The following is a 23,284-nucleotide window of genomic DNA, read 5'->3' on the forward strand; positions in this document are numbered from 1 at the left end:
TAGTAAAGGGGGGATGGAGGCCATTTTGTTGGAGCCCGGAAGACTTGTTTGGAGAGGAAGAATCTTGGTGAAGCGGTGTGAGTGTGAGGAGAGTGTTGTGTCCAGTGAGGAGGTAATATTGTCTTCTTATTATGAGAGAAGGGGGTCCCAGCATTGTGTGTGTGAACTGGGTTATATGCAGACTTCCTCACCCCCACATGCACTCTCCCTACCCCCCCCCCCCCCCCGCTGGGAATCCTCTATGTGTGTTATGGGGTACAGGGGTTGCAGCCTACACAGTTCTATGGACAGACACCCCCCCCCCCCCAGCTATCCCACATCCTGCAGAATTGACCTGGTGATGACTGCAGTCCTCGCATCCATGTGACTGAAGGGTGCTTCTAATGCTACACAATACACACACCCACGTGACTTCTTTCCACACACTGATTGGCTACCTGTCAGCTCCTTACACCCCATTTGTAAGAAATGTTCCAGGATGTTATTTTGTGCCGCAGAGGCGGGGCATTGTCTCCCTAGGGGGCGGGGCATTGTCTCCCTAGTCCTCACCCCCTGCACTGTATACACTATCTTAAACATTACAAAGTCCTCACCTCCTGTACTGTACACACTATGTTGTATGTTACACAGTCCTGACTTTCTACATTGTTTACACTATGTTGTACATTACCCAGTCCTCACCCCTGCACTGTATACATTATGATGTACGTTACATGGTCCTCACCCCCTGTACTGTACACACTATGTTGTACATTACATTCATTCGCCTTTGCACTTGAGCATGAGGGACGGGGGGTGCTTTAAATGTTTTATTTATTAATGGGACACTGGTACACTGACAGATGTTGATCGGCCACCAGTGGTGATGGGGGATGTTATAGGGGACTGACAGATGTTTTGTGCACTATGACAGATGTGATGGGGGACAGACATATGGTTTTGTACTCTGGGATGGGGACAGACAGATGTTTTTGTGCACTGTGATGGATGTGATGGGGGACAGATGTTTTTGTACAATGTGACAGATGTGATGGGGGACAGACAGATGTTTTGTGCACTGTGATGGGGGACAGACAGATGTTTTGTGCACTGTGATGGGGGACAGACAGATGTTTTGTGCACTGTGCCTGATGTCATGGGGACAGACGGATGTGATGGGGGACAGACAGATGTGATGGGGGACAGACAGATGTTTTGAGCACTGTGATGGGGACAGACAGATGTTTTGTGCACTGTGCCTGATGTCATGGGGACAGATGGATGTGATGGGGGACAGACAGATGTTTTGAGCACTGTGATGGGGGACAGACAGATGTGATGGGGGACAGACAGATGTTTTGTGCACTGTGATGGGGACAGACAGATGTTTTGTGCACTGTGATGGGGGACAGACAGATGTTTTGTGCACTGTGCCTGATGTCATGGGGACAGACGGATGTGATGGGGGACAGACAGATGTGATGGGGGACAGACAGATGTTTTGAGCACTGTGATGGGGACAGACAGATGTTTTGTGCACTGTGCCTGATGTCATGGGGACAGATGGATGTGATGGGGGACAGACAGATGTTTTGAGCACTGTGATGGGGGACAGACAGATGTGATGGGGGACAGACAGATGTTTTGTGCACTGTGATGGGGACAGACAGATGTGATGGGGGACAGACAGATGTTTTGTGCACTGTGATGGGGGACAGACAGATGTTTTGTGCACTGTGCCTGATGTCATGGGGACAGACGGATGTGATGGGGGACAGACAGATGTTTTGTGCACTGTGATGGGGACAGACAGATGTGATGGGGGACAGACAGATGTTTTGTGCACTGTGATGGGGGACAGACAGATGTTTTGTGCACTGTGCCTGATGTCATGGGGACAGACGGATGTGATGGGGGACAGCAGATGTGATGGGGGACAGACAGATGTTTTGTGCACTGTGATGGGGGACAGACAGATGTTTTGTGCACTGTGCCTGATGTCATGGGGACAGACGGATGTGATGGGGGACAGACAGATGTTTTGTGCACTGTGATGGGGACAGACAGATGTGATGGGGGACAGACAGATGTTTTGTGCACTGTGATGGGGGACAGACAGATGTTTTGTGCACTGTGCCTGATGTCATGGGGACAGACGGATGTGATGGGGGACAGCAGATGTGATGGGGGACAGCAGATGTGATGGGGGACAGCAGATGTGATGGGGGAGAGACAGATGTGATGGGGGAGAGACAGATGTTTTGTGCACTGTGATGGGGACAGACAGATGTGATGGGAGACAGACAGATGTTTTGTGCACTGTGATGGGGACAGACAGATGTGATGAGGGACAGACAGATGTTTTGAGCACTGTGATGGGGGACAGACAGATGTGATGGGGGACAGACAGATGTTTTGTGCACTGTGATGGGGGACAGACAGATGTGATGGGAGACAGACAGATGTTTTGTGCACTGTGATGGGGGACAGACAGATGTGATGGGAGACAGACAGATGTTTTGTGCACTGTGATGGGGACAAACAGATGTGATGGGGGACAGACAGATGTTTTGTGCACTGTGCCTGATGTCATGGGGACAGACGGATGTGATGGGGGACAGACAGATGTTTTGAGCACTGTGATGGGGGACAGAAAAATGTTTTGTGCACTGTGCCTGATGTGATGGGGGACAGACATATGTGTTCTGCACTGTGATGGATGTGATGGGGGACAGGCGGATGGTTTGTGCACTGTGACGGATGTGATGGGGGACAGACAGATGTTTTTGTACAATGTGACAGATGTGATGGGGGACTGATGGATGTTTTTGTACACTGTGACAGATGTGAAATCCCCCTCCCCAATGACATCTCACTGAGCTGGGGGGGGGGGGGGGAACTGTCACAGAGACACGTGTCTCTGTTTACATTGTGACGACTGCCGTTACATGGTTGGGAGGGCCAATCACAGCGCCTATATTCCGATCTTCTTGGCTGGATCTTGTGATTACAGGATTGAGCCGCAGCATGGCCTTAGGGCCACACTGCAAGCACTCCTTCTGAAGACGTCCCTGAGCATCCACTCAGAGAACGTTGAAAGACCCATCCGGCCGTTTATGTATAGTGACCGGGTAGGAAACCGTTAAAGTACATGTGTGTGTAAAGGCAGATGTCCCAATACTTTTGGTAATATAGTGTAAGTTTACAAACGTATACAACAATAACTCTTTATTCCCTAAAAAATTTGAAACTGTTTTTTTTTTTTTTTTGCTGGCTAGCTTTAACCACTTTAGCCCCAGAAGCATTTACCCCCTCCCTGACCAAGGCCTTTTTTGCGATACTGACAATTGCGCGCTTGTGCGATATTGTACCCAAACAAAATTAACGTCCTTTTTTTCACACAAATAGAGCTTTATTTTGGTGGTATTTGATTACCTCTGTGTTTTTGTTTTTTTCTTGTTTGTTTGTTTTTTCGCTATAAACAAAAAAAGAGCGACAATTTTGAACAAAAAAGCAATATTTTTAATTTTTTGCTATAATATATATAAAATTCTTCCACAGTTTTGGGTAATATGTATTCTTCTACATATTTTTGGTAAAAAAAATAAAAATAAATTGCAATAAGCTTATATTGATTGGTTTGCGCAAAAGTTATCGCCTCTACAAAATAGGGGATAGATTTATGGCATTTTTATTAATATGTATTTTTTATTTTTATTAGTAATGGCGGCGATCTGCAATTTTTATCATGACTGAGACAATGCAGAGGACAGATCGGACACTTTTGACACTATTTTGGGATCACTGGCATTTATACAGCGATCAGTGCTATAAAAATGCACTGATTACTGTGTAAATGTCACTGGCAGGGAAGGGGTTAAACATTAGGGGGCTATCGAGGGGTTAACTGTGTTCCCTCAGCATGTTCTAACTGTAGGGGGGGGTGGACTCACTAGAACATGACAGAGATCACTGGGAGCAGTAGATCCCTGTCATGTTGCTAGGCAGAACAGGGAAATGCCTTGTTTACATAGGCATCTTCCCGTTCTGCCTCTCCGTGCCACAATCGCACGGGTGGACATTGAGTCCACGGATGACGCAACGACGTATGGGTACGTTGTTTTGTGCACCTGTGCCACTTTGGTGACGTATGTCGGCGTGAGCCGGTCGGCAAGTGATTAAACTTGTGCTGAGGTCCTGTTTTGCTTTGTTCTATTACTGGAATTGTTTTTTAGAATAAACTTTTTAATTATTTATAATTTTGCAATACCTTTCAAATACAGAGTATATAGAAGGACACAAGGATCTCTACAAGGACGCCGTGATGGAGAACCGGCCGCCCCTCACATCACCGGGTAAGAGGAGACTTTAATTTCTTGTAAAGGAGAGAAGAGTATTGAGGATCCACCTAGATACACACATCCTCTGATATAAAGACATAGAAACAATGTATTCAGTCAGTGTGTGTGTTTCCTACAGATGGATCCAGTAATGGGAACCCACCAGAAAGATGTCCCCGTCCTCTGTATTCCCGGGACTCCACACAGGAAGATCAGGAGATCCCTCAGGAGGATCCGGTAGGTAGAACTGAGGATTTTTATTAGCACCGATATTCATCTTCTCTTTAGCCACTCCTGGAAGGTTCATTTCTCGGGTTCTCTGGTAAAAACGGTAAGCCCAAGAAACACTGCAAGTGCCAGGAAGGGACATTTAATGAGTCGCTACATTTTTGGAAATATTTTATTATATCTTTTCATGTGACAACACTGAAGAAATTACACTTTGCTACAATGTAAAGTAGTGAGTGTACAGTTTGTATAACAGTGTAAATTTTCTGTCCCCTCAAAATAACTCAACACACAGCCATTAATGTCTAAACCATTGGCAACAAAAGTGAGTACACCCCTAAGTGATCATTTACAAATTGGGCTCAATTAGCCATTTTCCCTCACCGGTGTCATGTGACGCATTAGTGTTACAAGGTCTCAGGTGTGAATGGGGAGCAGGTGTGTTAAATTTGGTGTTATCGCTCTCACTCTCATACTGGTCACTGGAAGTTCAACATGGCACCTCATGGCAAAGAACTCTCTGAGGATTTGGAAAACAGAATTGTTGCTCCACATAAAGATGGCCTAGGCTATAAGAAGATTACCAAGACCCTGAAACTGAGCTGCAGCACGGTGGCCAAGACCATACAGCGTTTTAACAGGACAGGTTTCACTCAGAACAGGCCTAGACATGGTCGACCAAAGAAGTTGAGTGCACGTGCTCAGCATCACATCCAGAGGTTGTCTTTGGGAAATAGACGTATGAGTGCTGCCAGCATTGCTGCAGAGGTTGAAGGGGTGGCGGGTCAGCCTGTCAGTGCTCAGACCATACACTGCACAGTGCATCAAATTGGTCTGCATGTCGTCCCAGGAAATTTCTTCTAAAGATGATGCACAAGAAAGCCCCTAAACTGTTTGCTGAAGGCAAGCAGACTAAGGACATGGATTACAGGAACCATGTCCTGTGGTCTGATGAGACCAAGATAAACTTATTTGGTTCAGATGGTGTCAAGCATGTGTGGTGGCAACCAGGTGAGGAGTACAAAGACAAGTGTGTCTTGCCTACAGTCAAGCATGGTGGTGGGAGTGTCATGGTCTGGGGCTGCATGAGTGCTTCCGGCACTGGGGAGCTACAGTTCATTGAGGGAACCATGAATGCCAACATGTACTGTGAAATACTGAAGCAGAGCATGATCCCCTCCCTTCAGAGACTGGGCTGCAGGACAGTATTCTAAAATGATAACGACCCCAAACACACCTCCAAGATGACCACTGCCTTGCTAGAGAAGCTGAGGGTAAAGGTGATGGACTGGCCATGCATATCTCCAGACCTAAACCCTATTGAGCATCTGTGGGGCATCCTCAAATGCTAGGTGGAGGAGCGCAAGGTCACCAACATCTACCAGCTCTGTGATGTCTTCATGGAGGAGTGGAAGAGGACTCCAGTGGCAACCTGTGAAGCTCTGGTGAACTCCATGTCCAAGAGGGTTAAGGCAGTGCTGGAATATAATGGTGGCCACATAAAATATTGACACTTTGGGCCCAATTTGGACATTTTCACTTAGGGGTGTACTCACTTTTGTTGCCAGCGATAGACATTAATGTCTGTGTGTTGAGTTATTTTGAGGGGACAGCAAATTTACACTCTTATGCAAGCTGTACACTCACTACTTTACATTGTAGCAAAGTGTCATTTCTTCAGTGTTGTCACATGAAAAGATATATAAAATATTTACAAAAAATGTGAAGGGTGTACTCACTTTTGTGAGATACTGTGTGTGTGTGTGTGTGTGTGTGTGTGTATATATATTAAAAAATTACACACTCCCCGGGCATTTTATTAGGTACACCTTGCTAGTACTGGGTTGGACCCTCTTTTGCCTTCATTTTTCGTGGCATAGATTCAACAAGGTGTTGGAGACATTCCTCAGAGGTTATGGTCCATACTGACATTTGATAGCATCACGTAGTTGCTGGAGATTTGTTGGCTGCACATACATGATGCCAATCTCCTGTTCCACCACATCCCAGATACTCTATTGGAGATCTGGTGACTGTGGAGGCCATTGGAGTACAATGACCTCATTGTCATGTTCAAGAAACCAGTGGTGAGATGATTGGAGCTTTGTGACATGGTGCATTATCCTGCTGAAAGCAGCCATCAGAAGATGGGGACACTGTAGTCATAAAGGGATGGACATGGTCACCAACAATACTCAGGTAGGCCGTGTCATTTTAAATGATGCTCAATTGGTACTAAGGGGCCCAAAGTGTGCCAAGAAAATATCCCCCACCATATTACTCCACCACCACCATCCTGAACCGTTGATACAAGGCAGGATGGATCCATGCTTTCATGTTGTTTACACCAAATTCTGACCCGACCATCTGAATGTTGCAGCTGCAATTTGGGACTCATCAGACCAGGCAATGTTTTTCCAGTCTTCTATTGTCCCATTTTGGTGACCTTGTGTGAATTGTAGTTTCCTGTTCTTAGCTGACAGGAGTTGCACCCGGTATGGTCTTCTGCTGCTGTAGCCCATCTGCTTCTAGGTTCCATGTGTTTTGCATTCAGAGATGGTATTCTGCATACCTTGGTTGTAACGAGTGGTAACTGTTGCTGTGTTTCTATCATCTTAACCACTTCAATGCCTTAGGACGTCATATGATGTCCTTGAGTTTGTAGCTACAGGCATCATTCAGATGTCATTCTTTCCAGCAGCGATTCTGTGCATGATAAGAATGATCATAGCGGCTGTTCCACCGCTTGATTATTGTTATAGAATTCTCCAGGCTCTTCCTTGCCATCGGGGGCCCGGAGAAAGAATTGGCCGGTGCCGGATGACAACGATTGAGATTTCCGGTGACCAGATGGTCACCAATCGTCTCTATGACCGTCGGAGGCCCGGGCGCGACGTTATGATGTCCCACTCCCAGGTTCCAAGAAGTAAACAAACCCGCAATCGCGGCTGTCAGCATGAGATCTGTGATTTTTTTTTTTTTTTTTTTCATGATCTCATGCTTTCCAGTCTGGAGGAGAGATGTGGGGTCTTACTGACCCCACATCTCTCCATAAAGAGGACCTGTCACAATAGATTCATATTACAAGGGATGTTTACATTCTTTGTAATAGATATAAAAGTGACCAAAAAAAAAAAAATGTAAAAAAAAAAAAATAATAATAATGAAAACACCCCTTTCCCTGGTAGCTAGCGTTCAGAAGCAAACGCAAATGTAAGTCCCGCCCACGTATGTAAACTCTGTTCAAACCACAAATGTGAGGTATCACCGCATGCGTTAGAGCGTGTGCAACAATTCTTGCACTAGTCCTCCTCTGTAACTCTAAACTGGTAACCTGTAAACATTTTCAAAGCATCGCCTATGGAGACTTGTGGAGAGTGTGCACAATTTTAAAGCGTGACATGTTAGGTATCTATTTACTCGGCGTAACATCATCTTTCACATTATACAAAAAAATTGGGCTAACTTTACTGTTTTGCACCGTGCAAGATAAAAATTTGAAATGACCGCCATTTTATTCCCTCGGGTGTCTGCTATAAAAAACCCAAAGATGGTTGTATGTGAAAATCCCAGTAGATCAGCTGTTTTTGTTAATACTCAGACCAGCCCAGATGGCACCAACAACCATGCCATGTTCAAAGTCACTTAATTGCCCTTCCTTCTCCATTTTGATACTCTGTTTGAACTTCAGCAAGTGGTCTTCATCACATCTAAATGCCTAAATGCACCAAGTTGCTGACATGTGACTGGCTCATTAGCAATTTCTGCTATCAAGCAATTGAACAGGTGTACCTAATAAAGTGTCTGGTGAGTATTCTTATTGCGGTTGGCAAGTGGCTAGTAAATGCGACAATCAGCGAACTTATAGTGGAAATTGCGGCAGGCAATATGACACTTTGTGGGAACTGACTAACACTGACATCACCAGTGACCCTAATACAGTGATCAATGATAATAATATACACTGTCACTGTACTAATGGCACTGGCTGGGAAGGGGTTAACATCTAGGGGCAGTCAAGGGGTTAATTATGTGCCTAACAATATGTAATGCATGTTACTTTTCACTACAGGTCGATTTGTTTCCTTTCCCTGCGGTGAAGGGAAACAAAGAAAGTGTTCCCTCTGTACAGAGCCCTGTGTTGATTGTCAACACAGAGCTCTGGGCTGTGATTCAACACAGTCGATCAGCAGGTCCCAGCCATTAATCATTGGCTAGGATCTGCTAACAAACTCCCACTCTGACAATTCACAGAAGAGTAGGCAGGCAGGCAGGCACACGTGCTTGTAACCCGGAAACTGGCAATGACGTTGGGGTACATTGCTGTGCCTGTAAGAGCCACCCCGTGGCAGTAATATGTATTGTCAGCAAGGAGATAAATTATTTATATATAATATAGTCTGTATTGTGTCTTTTATAGGGTGAAGGCCTGACTTTTGTTAAAGTTGAAGTGAAAGAAGAAGAGTCATACATGAGCGGTGATGATACATGTGAGGAGAAGGAAATCCCCACAGAGATCAGCACAGGTGAGGAATAAACACTGAATTTAGAGAAGAGTCTCAGATTCTCCTCGTTCAGTCACTACAACAATCTCTTCTCCTCCCCCCCTCCTCTGTCAGTAGACAGTAATGGGGAGACAGTATGTGCCCAGTGGGGGAGTCAGGAGCCATCAGACTCTATTAGACTCCGGCTCTCCTCCTCACATCATATCATTGTGTGTTACCAGCCAAGAGACGTGACCAGTCTCCCCCCACACACACTCTCTGGGGTCTCTCATACATCTCAGTACAGGGGGCTTCACTCTCATCTTTATTCACAGATGGCTCAGAATCTGAGGAGGAGGATGAAGCATGTGGAAGGATTAAAGAGGAGGAAGTTCCTATAGAGATCAACACAGGTGAGTAACAAAATATACAGTAACAATTTATAAAGTGATGGTATCTATTGAGAGGTAAACCGAAATATGGACTCTTAGGATTGTAGTTCAGATACTATAAAATTGTCAGTCCTTGTTTTTATATATAGTCCATGGGTATTAAGACCTTCTCACGTCTAAGCAATGTCTTGCTGTTTTAATTGCACAGCAGTTAATGGTCTTCTCCTCTTGTTGTGCAGATGGACGATACAGAAAGTGTAACGTGACATATGCTAAAACAGAAGACGATGATGTCCCATCAGATTCTTCAGAGAAAAAAAATACTCTAAATATCCATCCAATACCTGATGGTGCAGATCAGTCATCTGGCCCCTCTACTCATGGGGAGTTTATTGAAAAAGTTCAGATTGAAGATCAGGATGAAATGAAACCATTTTCATGTTCCGAATGCGGGAAAAGTTTTACTTCAAAAGGGTCTCTTATCAGACACACAAGAGTTCACACGGGGGAGAAGCCATATAAATGTTCCGAGTGCGGGAAGTGCTTTTCTCTGGTCTCCAGTCTTATTAAACATGAGAGAATACACACCGGAGAGAAACCATTTTCATGTCCTGAATGTGGGAAATGCTTTCGACAGAAATCGACTGCAGTAATGCACCAGAGAACTCACACCGGATTGAAGCCGTTTTCATGCTCCGAATGTGGAAAATCCTTTCCCAGGAAACGAGCCTTGATGAGACATCAACCTGTCCACACAAGGGAGAAGCCCTTTTCATGCCCAGAATGCGGGAAATGTTTTCCGCTCAAAGACAGCGTTATTAGACACCAGAGGTGTCACACAGGGGAAAAGCCGTTCACCTGCACTGAGTGCGGGAGATGTTTTTCCAGCAAACAAAAACTTAGTTTGCACCAGAGGACTCACACCGGAGAGAAGCCATATTCGTGTTCAGAATGTGGGAGCTGCTTTTCCTGTAAAAGATCCCTTATCAGGCATCAAAGTCTACATACAGGTGGGAAGCCATATTCCAGTTAGGTGTTTAGAAAATAATTTGTCTCTAGAATCTTATCCAGGGATCCTCAAACTATGGCCCTCCAGCTGTTGCAAAACTACACATCCCATGAGGCATTGTAAAACTCTGACATTCATAGACATCACTAGGCATGCTGGGAATTGTAGTTCCTGAACAACTGGAGGGCCATAGTTTGAAGACCCATGATCTTATCTATCATGAGAAGACTTGCTCATCTTGTCGTCAATATACCTGAGTGGAAACGCCAAAGTGTCATTCATCTGGGCTTATACTGAACTGGATACTCTTTCATCACCATCACACCAAAGTTAAATAAAAAATCATTATTACAAAAAACAGTCACTTCCAGCGCTAAAAGGTCTTTCAAGGTGTGGAGTAACAGATGTCAGATAAAATGGATGTGTGAAAGGTATATATGGTATCCCAAAACTAGGTGGATGCTGCCTTCCTCAGATGGGGTAATCTGAAAGGAACTACAAGAAAAAAGGAAATGGAAGGCGCACACACCTAGTGCATTACCAAAGATAATTTAATAATACAAATTTTTTGTATAAAAGTGGTTACTCGCAAAACGCAACTGACAAAGGGCCATAAGCGCAGTGCATGGATATGCACAGAACACGGGGTACAGCTAACGCATTTCGGGGGCACACCCCCTTCCTCAACACTAGGCTCTGAGGAAGGGGTTGCGCCCCTGAAATTCATTAGCTGTACCCCGTGTTTTGTGCATGTCCATGCACTGTGCTTATGGCCCTTTGTCAGTTGCATTTTGTGAGTACCCACTTTTATATAAAAATGTCTTATCGTTAAAGTATCGTTGGTAATGCAGTAGGTGTGCGCACCTTCCATTTCTGTTTTCTTCTAAAAAAAATCATTATTGCATTGTTATCCTTTATTTGAGTTGGTGTGTATATGTAAATAGATAGAGATATATATATCTCACAGCCATAATAATAATGATGACCCACCTAATATTGACTAGTTACCCCTTTTGCTGCCAAAACAGCCTTGGCCTGTTGCATGCCGCAACAGGTCAAGGCTGTTTTGGCAGCAAAATGGACACCACTGCCTATGAAGGGATGCTGTGGTATCTGGCACCAAGCCATCACTAGCAAATCATTTAAAGTGATATTAAATAGGAATGCACCGAAATTTCGGCCGCCGAAACATATCGGCTGAGAATGGTCTTTTTGGCAATTTGCTGAAAGAGAAAAAAGTCAGATAATGGGGCGGGGCTCTGCCCCCTGCCCCTGGTGCCACCCATTGCGGAGGTGTCGTATAGCACAGAAGAGAGAAGAGAGCCGCTGCCACCACCAGGTAGATTAGAGCGCCGGGAACATCACAGCTTTCGTTTCAATAGCTGTGTGTTCCCCGCCGCTCGCCATCATATACAGCCTCTCTCCCTTCTCCGGGCACTTTGATAGAAAGATCACCCGTCCAGTCCTGGGATGGGTGATCTGTCTATCAAAGTTCCCCGGACAAGGGGTAGGGGCTGTATGTGACGGCGCGCAACAGGGAACACACAGCTATTGAAATGAAAGCTGTGATGTTCCCGGCGCTCTAATCAACCTGGCGGCGGCTCTCCTCTCTGTTCACCTGCACAGGCAAGGCTGTACTGGGGACACACAAGCAAGGCTGCATCTGACGGGCACTGGTGAGGCTGCATTGATCTCTTATATCATGTCTGCAGTCTCTGACCATCTCCTGTACCATGTCTGCAGTCTCTGACCATCTCCTGTACCATGTCTGCAGTCTCTGACCATCTCCTGTACCACGTCTGCAGTCTCTGACTATCTTCTGTATCACGTCTGCAGTCTCTGACCATCTTCTGTATCACGTCTGCAGTCTCTGACCATCTACTGTATCACGTCTGCAGTCTCTGACCATCTCTTGTACCACGTCTGCAGTCTCTGACCATCTCCTGTATCATGTCTGCAGTCTCTGACCATCTACTGTACCATGTCTGCAGTCTCTGACCATCTACTGTACCATGTCTGCAGTCTCCGACCGTCTCCTGTACTATGTCTGCAGTCTCTGACCATCTCCTGTATCATGTCTGCAGTCTCTGACCATCTCCTGTACCATGTCTGCAGTCTCTGACCATCTCCTGTATAAAAATATTTTATAAAAACAGTCATTTTCGGAATTGGTTTAGGCACCAAAAACCCCATTCGGTGCACCCCTAATATTAAAGTTGTTTGTTTTTGCTTGTTTAAAAATAACAAACATGTTATACTTACCTGCTAAGTGCAGTGGTTTTGCACAGAGCAGCCCAGATCCTCTTTTTGGTTCCTGGCCGGCACTCCTGGCCCCTCACTCCTGCCTAGTGCCCCCACAGCAAGCAGCTAGCTATGGGGTCCCCCGAGCCGCTGCTCTGTGTGTTTATTCAGACAAATGCCATGGCTCGGCCCCGCCCTCTTTCTCCTCATTGGCTCATTGAATTTGACAGCAGCGTGAGCCAATGGGACAGCAAATGAGGAGGGGGGACATCCCAGACAACCGAGACTCTTGTGTAACATCACTGGGTTTAGATAGGGCTCAGGTAAGTATTAGGGGGGCTGCTGCTCACAGTTGTTTTTGTTTTTTTCCTAATGCATTGAATGCATTATGATTAAAAAAAAAAAAAAAAAAACTTCTGCTTTTACAACCATTTTAAGTCCTGTAAGTTGCGAGATGCTCAATGGACTGTAATTTTGAGGATTCAGAGTCCAAGGTAACACCTTGAAGTTGTCGTTGAGTTCCTCAAACCATTTTGAACCATTTTTTGCAATGTGGCAGGGTACATTATCCTGCTGAAAGAGGCCACAACCATCAGGGAATATAATTTCCACAAAATGTAATTGGTCACCAACAATGTTTGTGTAGGTGCTACGTGTCAGGGTAACATCCACATGAATGGAAGGACCCAAGCTTTCCCAGCAGAATATTGGCAAAGCAAAATTTTGCAACTTTAACATGTGTTAGTAAAACTGTACAAATCATCACAACTACTTTGTGTATCCAGGTGGATTATACTGTGTTTTTTTTTTTTTTTTTCCAGAAAAAAATCAGGCTTTCTTTTGGTGGTAAATGATAAAGGCTATCTCCTGATTTTTTATTTATTTTTTGGTTATTTTGAAAGGAAAATTGGCCCATAACAGTAAAAAACAAAACAAAAAAAACCCACCAACCTAAAGTCGGGCTTTGCTTACACTTGGTTAACCACCTGCCAACCGCTTAGAGTAATTATATTGTGAGCGGGCGGCAGGTACGTGCAGAGTCAGTGGTGTATTTTGGTTTTGTTCTGCTCTAGGAAAGACTAAAATTAGATGCCTCCTCCCCCGCATCTTAATATATTGCACCCCTTCCTTCTCAAGTGGCTATGTGGGGGTTTCTGGTGGCTATGTGGGGTCTCTGGTGATTATGAGGGGTCTCTGGTTGCTATGCAGGGTCCCTGGTGGCTGTTTGGGGTCTCTGGTGGCTATGTGGAGTCTCTGGGGGGCTATGCAAGGTCTCTGGGTGGCTGTGTGGGGTCCCTGGTGGCTACGCAGGGTCCCTGGTGGACTGTGGGGTAGTAACATGCAGTCCCTGGTATTGCTGGTGTGCGTCAGTCAGGCAGCTCAGATAAACAATCTACTTGTAAATGTCTCTGCAAAATTAGATTGGAGCTCTGCAAAAACAACAAAATTCCTCATTCATCCTCAATAAGCCCCCTTAGTTTACAGGAGGATGGGAAGTAGGCAATCATATGGGAATTCCCCTTTTGTGGTATGCACAGTGTATGGAGGATGTTAGGCTAGTGAATGCTTAGAGACAAATCATTCCACACCAGGGTACATTATAAACAGAGAAACGCCTTTGCTCCCATCCCGTGTGTGTGTGTGTGTGTGTGTGTGTGTATAATATATAAAATAGATCCTGCATTTTCGGGTATCAGGTGCAAATGTGTGCGTCGCCAGTAACTCGCTCCCACTGTGATTTTACACAGCAAGACCTGCTGACCCGTTGTCTGCCGTGCCCCGCTGATCTTTCACTACTTTGACCGAATATCAGTCTGCCTATGTAAACAAGGCAGATTGCCTTTCTGTCAGTACAGAAGGCATGGGATCCTGTGTTTCTGTAAAGCAGGAACACCAATCCATGCCTTCCACTAGTACAAACACCTCCCCGCACTACACTGAAAAACAGACTAGGCACACAGTTAACCCTTTGATCACCCCTGATGGTAACCCCTTCCAAGCCAGTGTCATTAGTACAGTGACTGCATGTTTTTTTTAGTACTGATCACTGTATTGGTGTCACTGGTCCCCCAAAAAAAGTGTCAGTTAGGTGTCAGACTTGTCTTCTGAAATATTGCACTCCCGCTATAAGTCGCTGATTGTTGCCATTACTAGCAAAATAAAATAAAAATATCCCATAGTTTTGTAGACACAATAACTTTTCCTCAAACCAATCAATATACGCTTATTGGTATTTTTTACCAAATATATGTAGCAGAATACATATTGGCCTAAATTAATGAAGAAATTTGATATATTTACACTTTTTATTGGATTTTATATAGCAGAAAGTAAAAAAATTTTTTTTTTTCCAAAATTGTAAGTCGTTTTTTTTTTTGTTTATAGAGCAAAAAATAAAAAATGAGGAGTGCTCAAATACCACCAAAAGAAAGCTCTATTTGTGAGTGTAGCAAGGCCTTGTCCAGTCTAATAAAAACATTCCCGGCCAAAGATAGCTGATATCCTGCGTAGCGTGGGTTGTGGACAAAGTTATTGGGCTTCAGACACTGCTTGGATGTAAAAGAGGTTTTATTTCTCTTAACAGTTCTTTTTATGTTTTTGGGGAAAGAGGGTCAGGGGCAGAACACCCTTAAGGAGTTATAATTTCAATTGTCAGACTCCGAGACTTCAATAGGAAGACAGCCGTGCCGGGAAAGGCAAGGTGCCACATCTACACATGCAGGAATGTGTCTCTTATAACAGTCTTTAACAGTTGCTAACTCAAATGTAACAGTTGCTTCAGCTTCCCTACAACTGTCTCTTGTAGTTCTTCAACACTGAGCTCCCGGTCTCTCACTAGACCCTCTGATTCACTGACTCTGAATCCCTTGAGCTCCTCTAGTCTTCACGGTGGTATCTCCCTCAAGGGTCACCCGGCCTCTCTGCTGGGTCCCTAGCTTGGCACTCCAGATACTTCTCAAGCTCCACCCCTGCTGACCGGCTCGGTCCGTGGCTTGACACACAAGGCTGATCTGCAAGCGTCTTCTCTGCTGGTTGGGTCCCTGACTTGATCACCGCCTGAAGTTTTCTGATTCTCCACCATGCCCGTTCGGTGAGAATACTGCTCCGGTACTTGCTTCAGTTACTCACTGTGGTCGCTGGTAACCAGGTGGTTGGTCCCTTTACGACGACAGCTTCTCCTCTACCTCCGACCACTGACAGGTTCTCCGGCTGGCAGAACCGTCACTTCTGGTTGGACTGCAAGCCACAGACCCAACCCTGCGCTGCTTTCACTTCTGTATAGGCCCTCAGACAGCATAGCAGCCGGTTGCCCCCGGGATTCCCAATCTCTGGCCTAGTAGCCCATGGCACACAACAAGTCCACCCAGACAGCCATCTAGGTGGCACAGATCACCTGACCTCACCTGAATATATAGGCTCTCCCAGCAGGCCAAGGGATTCAAGAAAACCCCTGCCCATTGGCTGAGATACCCCATATACCCATAACCTGACCTTGAGTTAAATAGTAGGTGAGGTTGAAAAAAGACACAAGTCCAACCTGTGTGTGATTATATGTCAGTATTACATTGTATATCCCTGTATGTTGCAGTCGTTCAGGTGCTTATCTTATCTTTTTTTGAAAAACGATTGATGCCCCCTGCTGATACTACCGCCTGTGGAAGGGAATTTCATATCCTTGCCACTCTTACAGTAAAGAACCCTCTACGTAGTTTAAGGTTAAACCTCTTTTCTTCTAATTTTAATGAGTGGCCACGAGTCTTTTTAAACTCCCTTCTGCAAAAAAGTTTTATCCCTATTGTGGGGTCACCAGTACAGTATTTGTAAATTGAAATCATATCCCCTCTCAAGCGTCTCTTCTCCAGAGAGAATAAATTCAGTGCTCGCAACCTTTCATCATAACTAATATCCTCCAGACCCTTTATTAGCTTTGTTGTCCTTTGTCCTCCATTTCCAGTACATCCTTCCTGAGGACTGGTGCCCAGAACTGCACACCATACTCTACCTACGGCTGGACCAGAGTCTGGTAGAGCGGGAGAATTATCGTTTTATCTCTGGACTTGAATCCCCTTTTTAATGCCAATATTCTGTTTGCTTTGTTAGCAGCAGCTTGGCATTGCATGCCATTGATGAGCCTATCATGTACTAGGTAATAGTTGGTTATCCTCGCACTACAATGGTAAAGCAAAGAGAACTGGTATGGTTGCAGCAAACCACCGACGGAGGTGTAGACCCTCCCCTCAGGTAATACTTAGTGAAAAAGAATGGTGTTGCTCTCCACACAAAATTAATTAAATCTAGTAACAATAAATAAATAATCGCATACAAAATCTAAAAGACGCACCTATGCGATTAAAATTAATTTAAATTATATCTATAACCTATGTGCATAAAGTCATTCAAAGTGATTAGTGGGGTATTCAGAATATACACATATTCCTAGTGTTATTCATACTACAATCAAATAAAGAAATATAAATAATTTATGCAATCGTAATAAAGTGCAAGTGAAGTAATAAAAACGAAAACGTAGATCCTGATAATATCAATCCAGAAAGTTGTAAAATCAAGAAAATGTGTCTCAATCCATAAAAGTGCATCCAAGTGCCAACGCGTATACAGAAAATTGTGTAAGGGTCCCTGATGAAGTCACGTGATCAATGACGATATGCGTAGGATTTGCCTAGGAGGATACCGGAAGCGACGTCCGGGGTACGAACGAGGAGGCCGTTCGTTGTTTTAGCTGTAACGTTTTAATTGTATTACTTAAATGTGAGTACCCTGGACTTGGTCCTTTTTATAATAAAGAATTTGTGTGACATTACTTCACTATTGGAGCCCCTTTTCTCTTTTCCGGGTTTGATCTGTGATCCATTGCGGAGTACCTGGAGGGAATTATCTGGGGTGCCTGTACAAACTGAGGATATACACTGTAAACCATTGGAGTATACTGTTGTACCTATATCAACTGAGGATATACACCCGAATTGAGGATATACACCTTAAATATTGGAGCATATTGCTGTCTAACTGACAGCAGTGAGGTAAGGTACCCACTGCACTCAGTGTGTGAGCACCCACTTTGAGGAACTGTAAGATCACCGGTGGAACTACCCCGTGTTCATTCACAGAATTAACTCTTTACACAGCACAGTGTGGATTCACCTTATTTTGCATGAACTGATATGGATTGTTAGTTTTTTACGTCAATTAGAGACACTTTATGAAACTTCTTGAACTGCTGTTTTTTATTTAGGTTTTTTTTATATAATTTTTGATATATTTTTACACACACTTCTCCGTTTATTTATTTATTTTTTTGCTGAATTTTACCCTTACACAATTTTCTGTATACACGTTGGCACTTGGATGCACTTTTATGGATTGAGACACATTTTCTTGATTTTACAACTTTCTGGATTGATATTATCAGGATCTACGTTTTCGTTTTTATTACTTCACTTGCACTTTATTACGATTGCATAAATTATTTATATTTCTTTATTTGATTGTAGTATGAATAATACTAGGAATATGTGTATATTCTGAATACCCCACTAATCACTTTGAATGATTTTATGCACATAGGTTATAGATATAATTTAAATTAATTTTAATCGCATAGGTGCGTCTTTTAGATTTTGTATGCGAGTATTTATTTATTGTTACTAGATTTAATTAATTTCGTGTGGAGCGCAACACCATTCTTTTTCACTAAGTATCATGTACTAGGACCCCCAGGTCCTTTTCCATCCTAGATTCCCCCAGAGGTTCTCCCTCCAGTGTATAGATTGCATTCATATTTTTGCTACCTAAATGCATTATTTTAAATTTTTCTACATTGAACCTCATTTGCCATGTAGTTGCCCACCCCATTAATTTGTTCAGATCTTTTTGCAAGGTTTCCACATCTTGTGGAGAAGTTATTGCCCTGCTTAGCTTAGTATTGTCCGCAAATACAGAGATTGAACTGTTTACCCCATCCTCCAGGTCGTTTATTAACAAAATAAATAGGATTGGTCCCAGCACAGAACCCTGGGGGACCCCACTACCCACCCCTGACCATTCCGAGTACTCCCCATTTATCACCACCCTCTGAACTCGCCCTTGTAGGCATTTTTCAATCCATGTCCTCACCCTATGATCCATGCCAACAGACCTTACTTTGTACAGTAAATGTTTATGGGGAACTGTGTCAAATGCTTTTGCAAAATCCAGATACACTACGTCTACGGGCCTTCCTTTATCTAGCTTGCAACTCACCTCCTCATAGAAGGTTAATAGATTGGTTTGGCAAGAACGATTCTTCATGAATCCATTCTGATTACTGCTAATGATACCGTTCTCATTACTAAAATGTTGTATATAGTCTGTTATCATCCCCTCCAAGAGTTTACATACTATTGATGTTAGGCTAACTGGTCTGTAATTCCCAGCGATGTATTTTGGGCCCTTTTTAACTAGATGCTGACCGCCAGCCGTCAAATGACGGCCAGGCGGCGCACCTTTTGTGGCGGAAGGCTGTCATATGACGTCCTCCTGTTTAAACAGGGAATGCGCGCGATCGTGGGCACGCATCTCTGTTCCTTCAGTGGCGGCGTGTCACGGAGACACCGCTCGCCACCGAGGGAGTGAACAGCCATTGGGCATGGCTGTTTACCACGTGATCGGCCGTGATGAAGTCACAGCCGATCACAGATGGTTCCACCACCACTGTGCATGGTGAGTGCGCGCGATTGCGTTGGCGGCGTGTTCCCGGGAACACTGCTCGTCACCGATGCTGGTAAACAGCCATTGGCTGGCTGTTTACCCACGTGACCAACTGTGATCCTTTCACAGCCGATCACTAAATGTAAACAAACCGCGGTAACGAGATGTTACCGGGTTTTCCTCCTCGCACACCGATCGCGTGTGAGGAGGAGATTGCGGTAACATCTTGTTACCGCTTACAGTACACATCAAGCACACTGATAAAGAGGACCTGTCACCACCCATCATAGTACCTGTCACTCACAGCCCATCAGAGTACCCGAGTACCTGTCACAGTCCATCAGAGTACCCGAGTACCTGTCACAGTCCATCAGAGTACCCGAGTACCTGTCACAGTCCATTCAAGTACCTGTCACAGCCCATCAGAGTACCCGAGTACCACTAAGTAGTACCAGGTACTACTTCAATGTTGGTGCTCTGTATGTGGCCATGCTGTGTAAGTCTCACACATGTGGTATCACCATACTCTGGAAGAGTAGCAGAATGTATTTTGGGGTGTAATTTGTTGTATGCATATGCTGTGTGTGAGAAATAACCTGATACTATGACAATTTTGTAATAAAAATAAAATCTGCGGCTTGCCTGCGCCGTAGACAGCGGTGGCTGTCTTTAGGTAAATATCTCCTAAACCATATAGGTTTAGGAGATATTTCTTGGACCTACAGGTAAGCCTTAATCTAGGCTTACCTGTAGGTCAAAGTGGTTTGTAAGGGTTTAAATCTGGGGGGTAAATCTTACAGAGGGCAAGTGATCAATAATCTGCGGGCTCGTTGGATGATCCAAGAAAGAAACATAATACGCTTTACATCTACAGATATTAATTAAAAAGGTCCCCGGCTGATGTTTTCTTTCAAAACTAAGTGATTGAACAGGTGTACCTAATAAAGCAGCCAGTGAGTGTGTGTGTGTGTAAGGCTGGGTTCACACTGCTGCGATGCGGGAACGCTGTGAATCTACTGCGGGTTCCCACATTGCATGCCTCCCGGCGGCAGTTCACACTGCCCTATGCAAACTGCTGGGAGTGCCAGTGAAAAGTTAATGGCACCTCCAAATCAGTTTGCATATCGCAGTGCGATCTGCAAACTCGGACAGGAATCGGATCGCATGGTGTGAACACCCATGCGATCCTTTTCTGCTGCGGACCAAAAGAAGGGTCCTGTGCGAGTTTGGGCCAGATGAGATGCGAATTCAGCCATACATCGCACAGAGATCGCATGTGATTTGCACTGCAGCGCGAATCGCATCCGATCTCGTACACTGCAGCAGTGTGAACCCAGTCTGATATATATAATAGTTTCTTGTGAAAGTTGCACACATATACTGCTATAACATTTGAAGACGATGAGGTTGAAATGACAAGCAGACATTTCCTCTTATCTTCTGATCTGCAGCAGGACAATGACACCTACAATCTGATTGGCTGCTCTGGGGGAACACTACAGATAATAATATTAATACTTCAATACTGAAATCTAACTATCATTGTAGCTCAGACTGGGTAACATATGAACCCATCAACACCACACATCCCCTCTCTATCATCTCTGTGGTCCGCCCACGCCGGAAGCACTCCTCCTCACTTCCGCTCTATATTATGCATTGCCCACATCAACGTCACTGCTTCCGGGTTACCACAGTGACGTCTAGCTGCGTGATTGGACCGCCCAAGAAGCTATCACTAGAGGGCGCTGGTTTGTCACGTGACTAGAGGAAGTGTCCTGAGAACGGTATGAAGGGCGGCCATTGTGTTAAAGCCCGGAAGTGTTTGCACTGAGAGAAAAACTTGGTGAAGGAGTGTGATGAGTGTGTGCTCAGTGAGGAGGAGGTAATAATAATGTCTAATTATTATGAGAGAAGGGAGTCCCAGTACAGTGTGTAGGCTGGATGGGAGGGATCATGACACCTCTACACATCATCCTCTTTCTGCAAGTTCTGTGATGTGTAGAACATTGGATGGGGGGGCTGTGCTGGGGCTGGTCTCTGGAAAGCCATAGGATAAACCTAATATTTTGGGGTGGTCTCCCGGGAGCCAAAGGGTCTGGTCACCCTGCAAAGTGTGCGTTGGGAATGAGATACATTTGAGTTTGCATGTTGTTTTGTTTCCGTTTAACTACTTGCCGACCACTCGCTGCAGATCTACTGCGACAAGGTGCAAGCGCTGCGCAAATCGCTATACCAATATGGCAATTCGTGCACCAGCATTTGTGGGCGCTCTGATTGGCCAATCAGCGGGTCCGGTGGACTCGATTTCCGCTGGCCGCCATCGATCATGCCCCGCAGAGACAGAAGTAAACGAGGCAGATCTTCATTCTGACGGGATGACACCGAGATCTTGTCTTTCTGCTATGCACCAAGACTGATCTGTGTGTGTTCCAGGCAGCCCATCCCCCATACAGTTAGGGCCGGTTCACACTGCGGGCGATGCGAGGCGACACGACTTGCCTCGCCGCGATCTGACAAGTCGCCCCCGTTCTGTACAATGGAACCGTTCTGAAAGGAGCGATTCGAGTCGCTCCGACTCAGAAAAAAGGTTCCTGTACTACTTTCGGGCGACCTCGGGGCGACTTGCATTGACTTCTATACAGAAGTCATTTGCAAGTTGCCGCTGAGGTCGCGGCAGGTCGCGGCGAGGCAAGTCGGTGTCGCCTCGCATCGCCCGCAGTGTGAACCGGCCCTTAGTAAACACGCTGAGGGAACACAGGTAACCCCTTGATTGCCCCCTGATGTTAACCCCATCCCTGCCAGCATCATAAGTACAATGTCCGTGCATATTTTTAGCACTGATTACTGTAATGGTGTCCCTGGTTCCCAAAAAAGTGTGTTACCTGTCCAATCTGTCTGCTGCAATGTTGCAGTCCTGCTAAAAATTGCAGATCACCACCGTTACTAGTAAAAAAAAAAAAATGCTATAAATCTATTTTTATTTTTTTTTACACTATAACTTTTGCCCAAACCAATAAATATACGCTTATTGTGATTTTTTTATTTTTTTTGATTTTTTTTTTTTTTTTTTCTTACCAAAAATATGTAGAATACATATTGGCCTAAACTGATGAGAATTTTTTTTTTTTTTGGAATATTTATTATAGTAGAAAGTAAAAAATGTGTTTTTCTTTTTTGTTTATAGCTCAAAAAAGTAAAAACCACAGAGGTGATTAAATCCCACCAAAAGAAAGCTCTATTTGTGGGGGGGAAAAAAAACATCAATTTTGTTTATGTACAATGTTGCACGACCGTGCAATCTTCAGTTAAAATAATGTGGTGCCGTATCGCAAAAAAATAACCTGGTCATTAAAGGGGGTCAATCCTTCCGGGGCTGAAGTGCTTAAATGTGCTGCCATGTTTTTGTTTTTTTTGCCACTTTTAACCTTTGTAGAGAAAACTTCAACTGCCTGTTTTGACTCTTGCGATTCTGCATGTTGGGCTTAAGCCCCATACACACTATCAGATTTTCTGCTGATTTTTGTCTTCAGATTTACCAAAACCATGTAGGGCAAGGGTCTGCCTGATTGCATACACATTGAAACTCCTAAGATTTGACCTCATATTATACGGTTTTGGTAAATCTGAAGGAAAAAAATCTGCAGAAAATCTGATAGTGTGTATGGGGCTTTACACAGAAGAAGAGCAGAGTAGGGGTGTGATATCAGGTCAGTGCAATGGTGGGCTTTTATTTTGCTCGCATTCAACACCCAACCACTGGGACCAGCGAGGATTTGATTTAAATCACTAGAAAAAAGGCTTGGTTTAAATCTTATTTTTTAAAGAGCAACTGTCATCTCTGTCCCAGAGCGGCTCCTCCTCTGACCCAGTGTAAAAAGTGGGTACTCCTGCGCTAAAATG

General features: G+C 44.5%; 2 protein-coding genes across 2 annotated transcripts in view; both read left to right on the top strand.

The window, feature by feature from the left end:
• Positions 1-10,790, top strand: LOC143957137 (uncharacterized). The gene is made up of 6 exons (XM_077467290.1): positions 1-112; positions 4,263-4,334; positions 4,459-4,556; positions 8,968-9,073; positions 9,367-9,444; positions 9,663-10,790. Exons 2-6 carry the CDS (start codon positions 4,304-4,306, stop codon positions 10,454-10,456), a joined length of 1,107 nt encoding a protein of 368 aa, XP_077323416.1. The 5' UTR covers positions 1-112; positions 4,263-4,303; the 3' UTR covers positions 10,457-10,790.
• Positions 10,791-21,101: 10,311 nt separating this feature from the next.
• The window catches only part of LOC143957205 (uncharacterized), an 83,055-nt gene continuing 80,872 nt past the window's right edge, over positions 21,102-23,284 (top strand). The window contains 1 exon segment of the mRNA XM_077467350.1: positions 21,102-21,266. The gene's annotated coding sequence lies outside the window, so the exon portion shown is untranslated.

This window comes from Lithobates pipiens, unplaced genomic scaffold (assembly GCF_037356315.1).
Source record: "Lithobates pipiens isolate NorthernLeopardFrog02 unplaced genomic scaffold, aLitPip1_a1.2 Scaffold_51, whole genome shotgun sequence".
Classification (NCBI taxonomy): Eukaryota; Metazoa; Chordata; class Amphibia; order Anura; family Ranidae; genus Lithobates; species Lithobates pipiens.

Bases quoted from the DNA above. Each gene is read 5' to 3' on its own strand.
- LOC143957137 (XM_077467290.1), top strand. From the start codon at position 4,304: ATGGAGAACCGGCCGCCCCTCACATCACCGG. The intron at 4,557-8,967 runs GTAGGTAGAACT...TGTCTTTTATAG, and splicing joins AGATCCCTCAGGAGGATCCG to GGTGAAGGCCTGACTTTTGT. The intron at 9,445-9,662 runs GTGAGTAACAAA...CTTGTTGTGCAG, and splicing joins TCCTATAGAGATCAACACAG to ATGGACGATACAGAAAGTGT.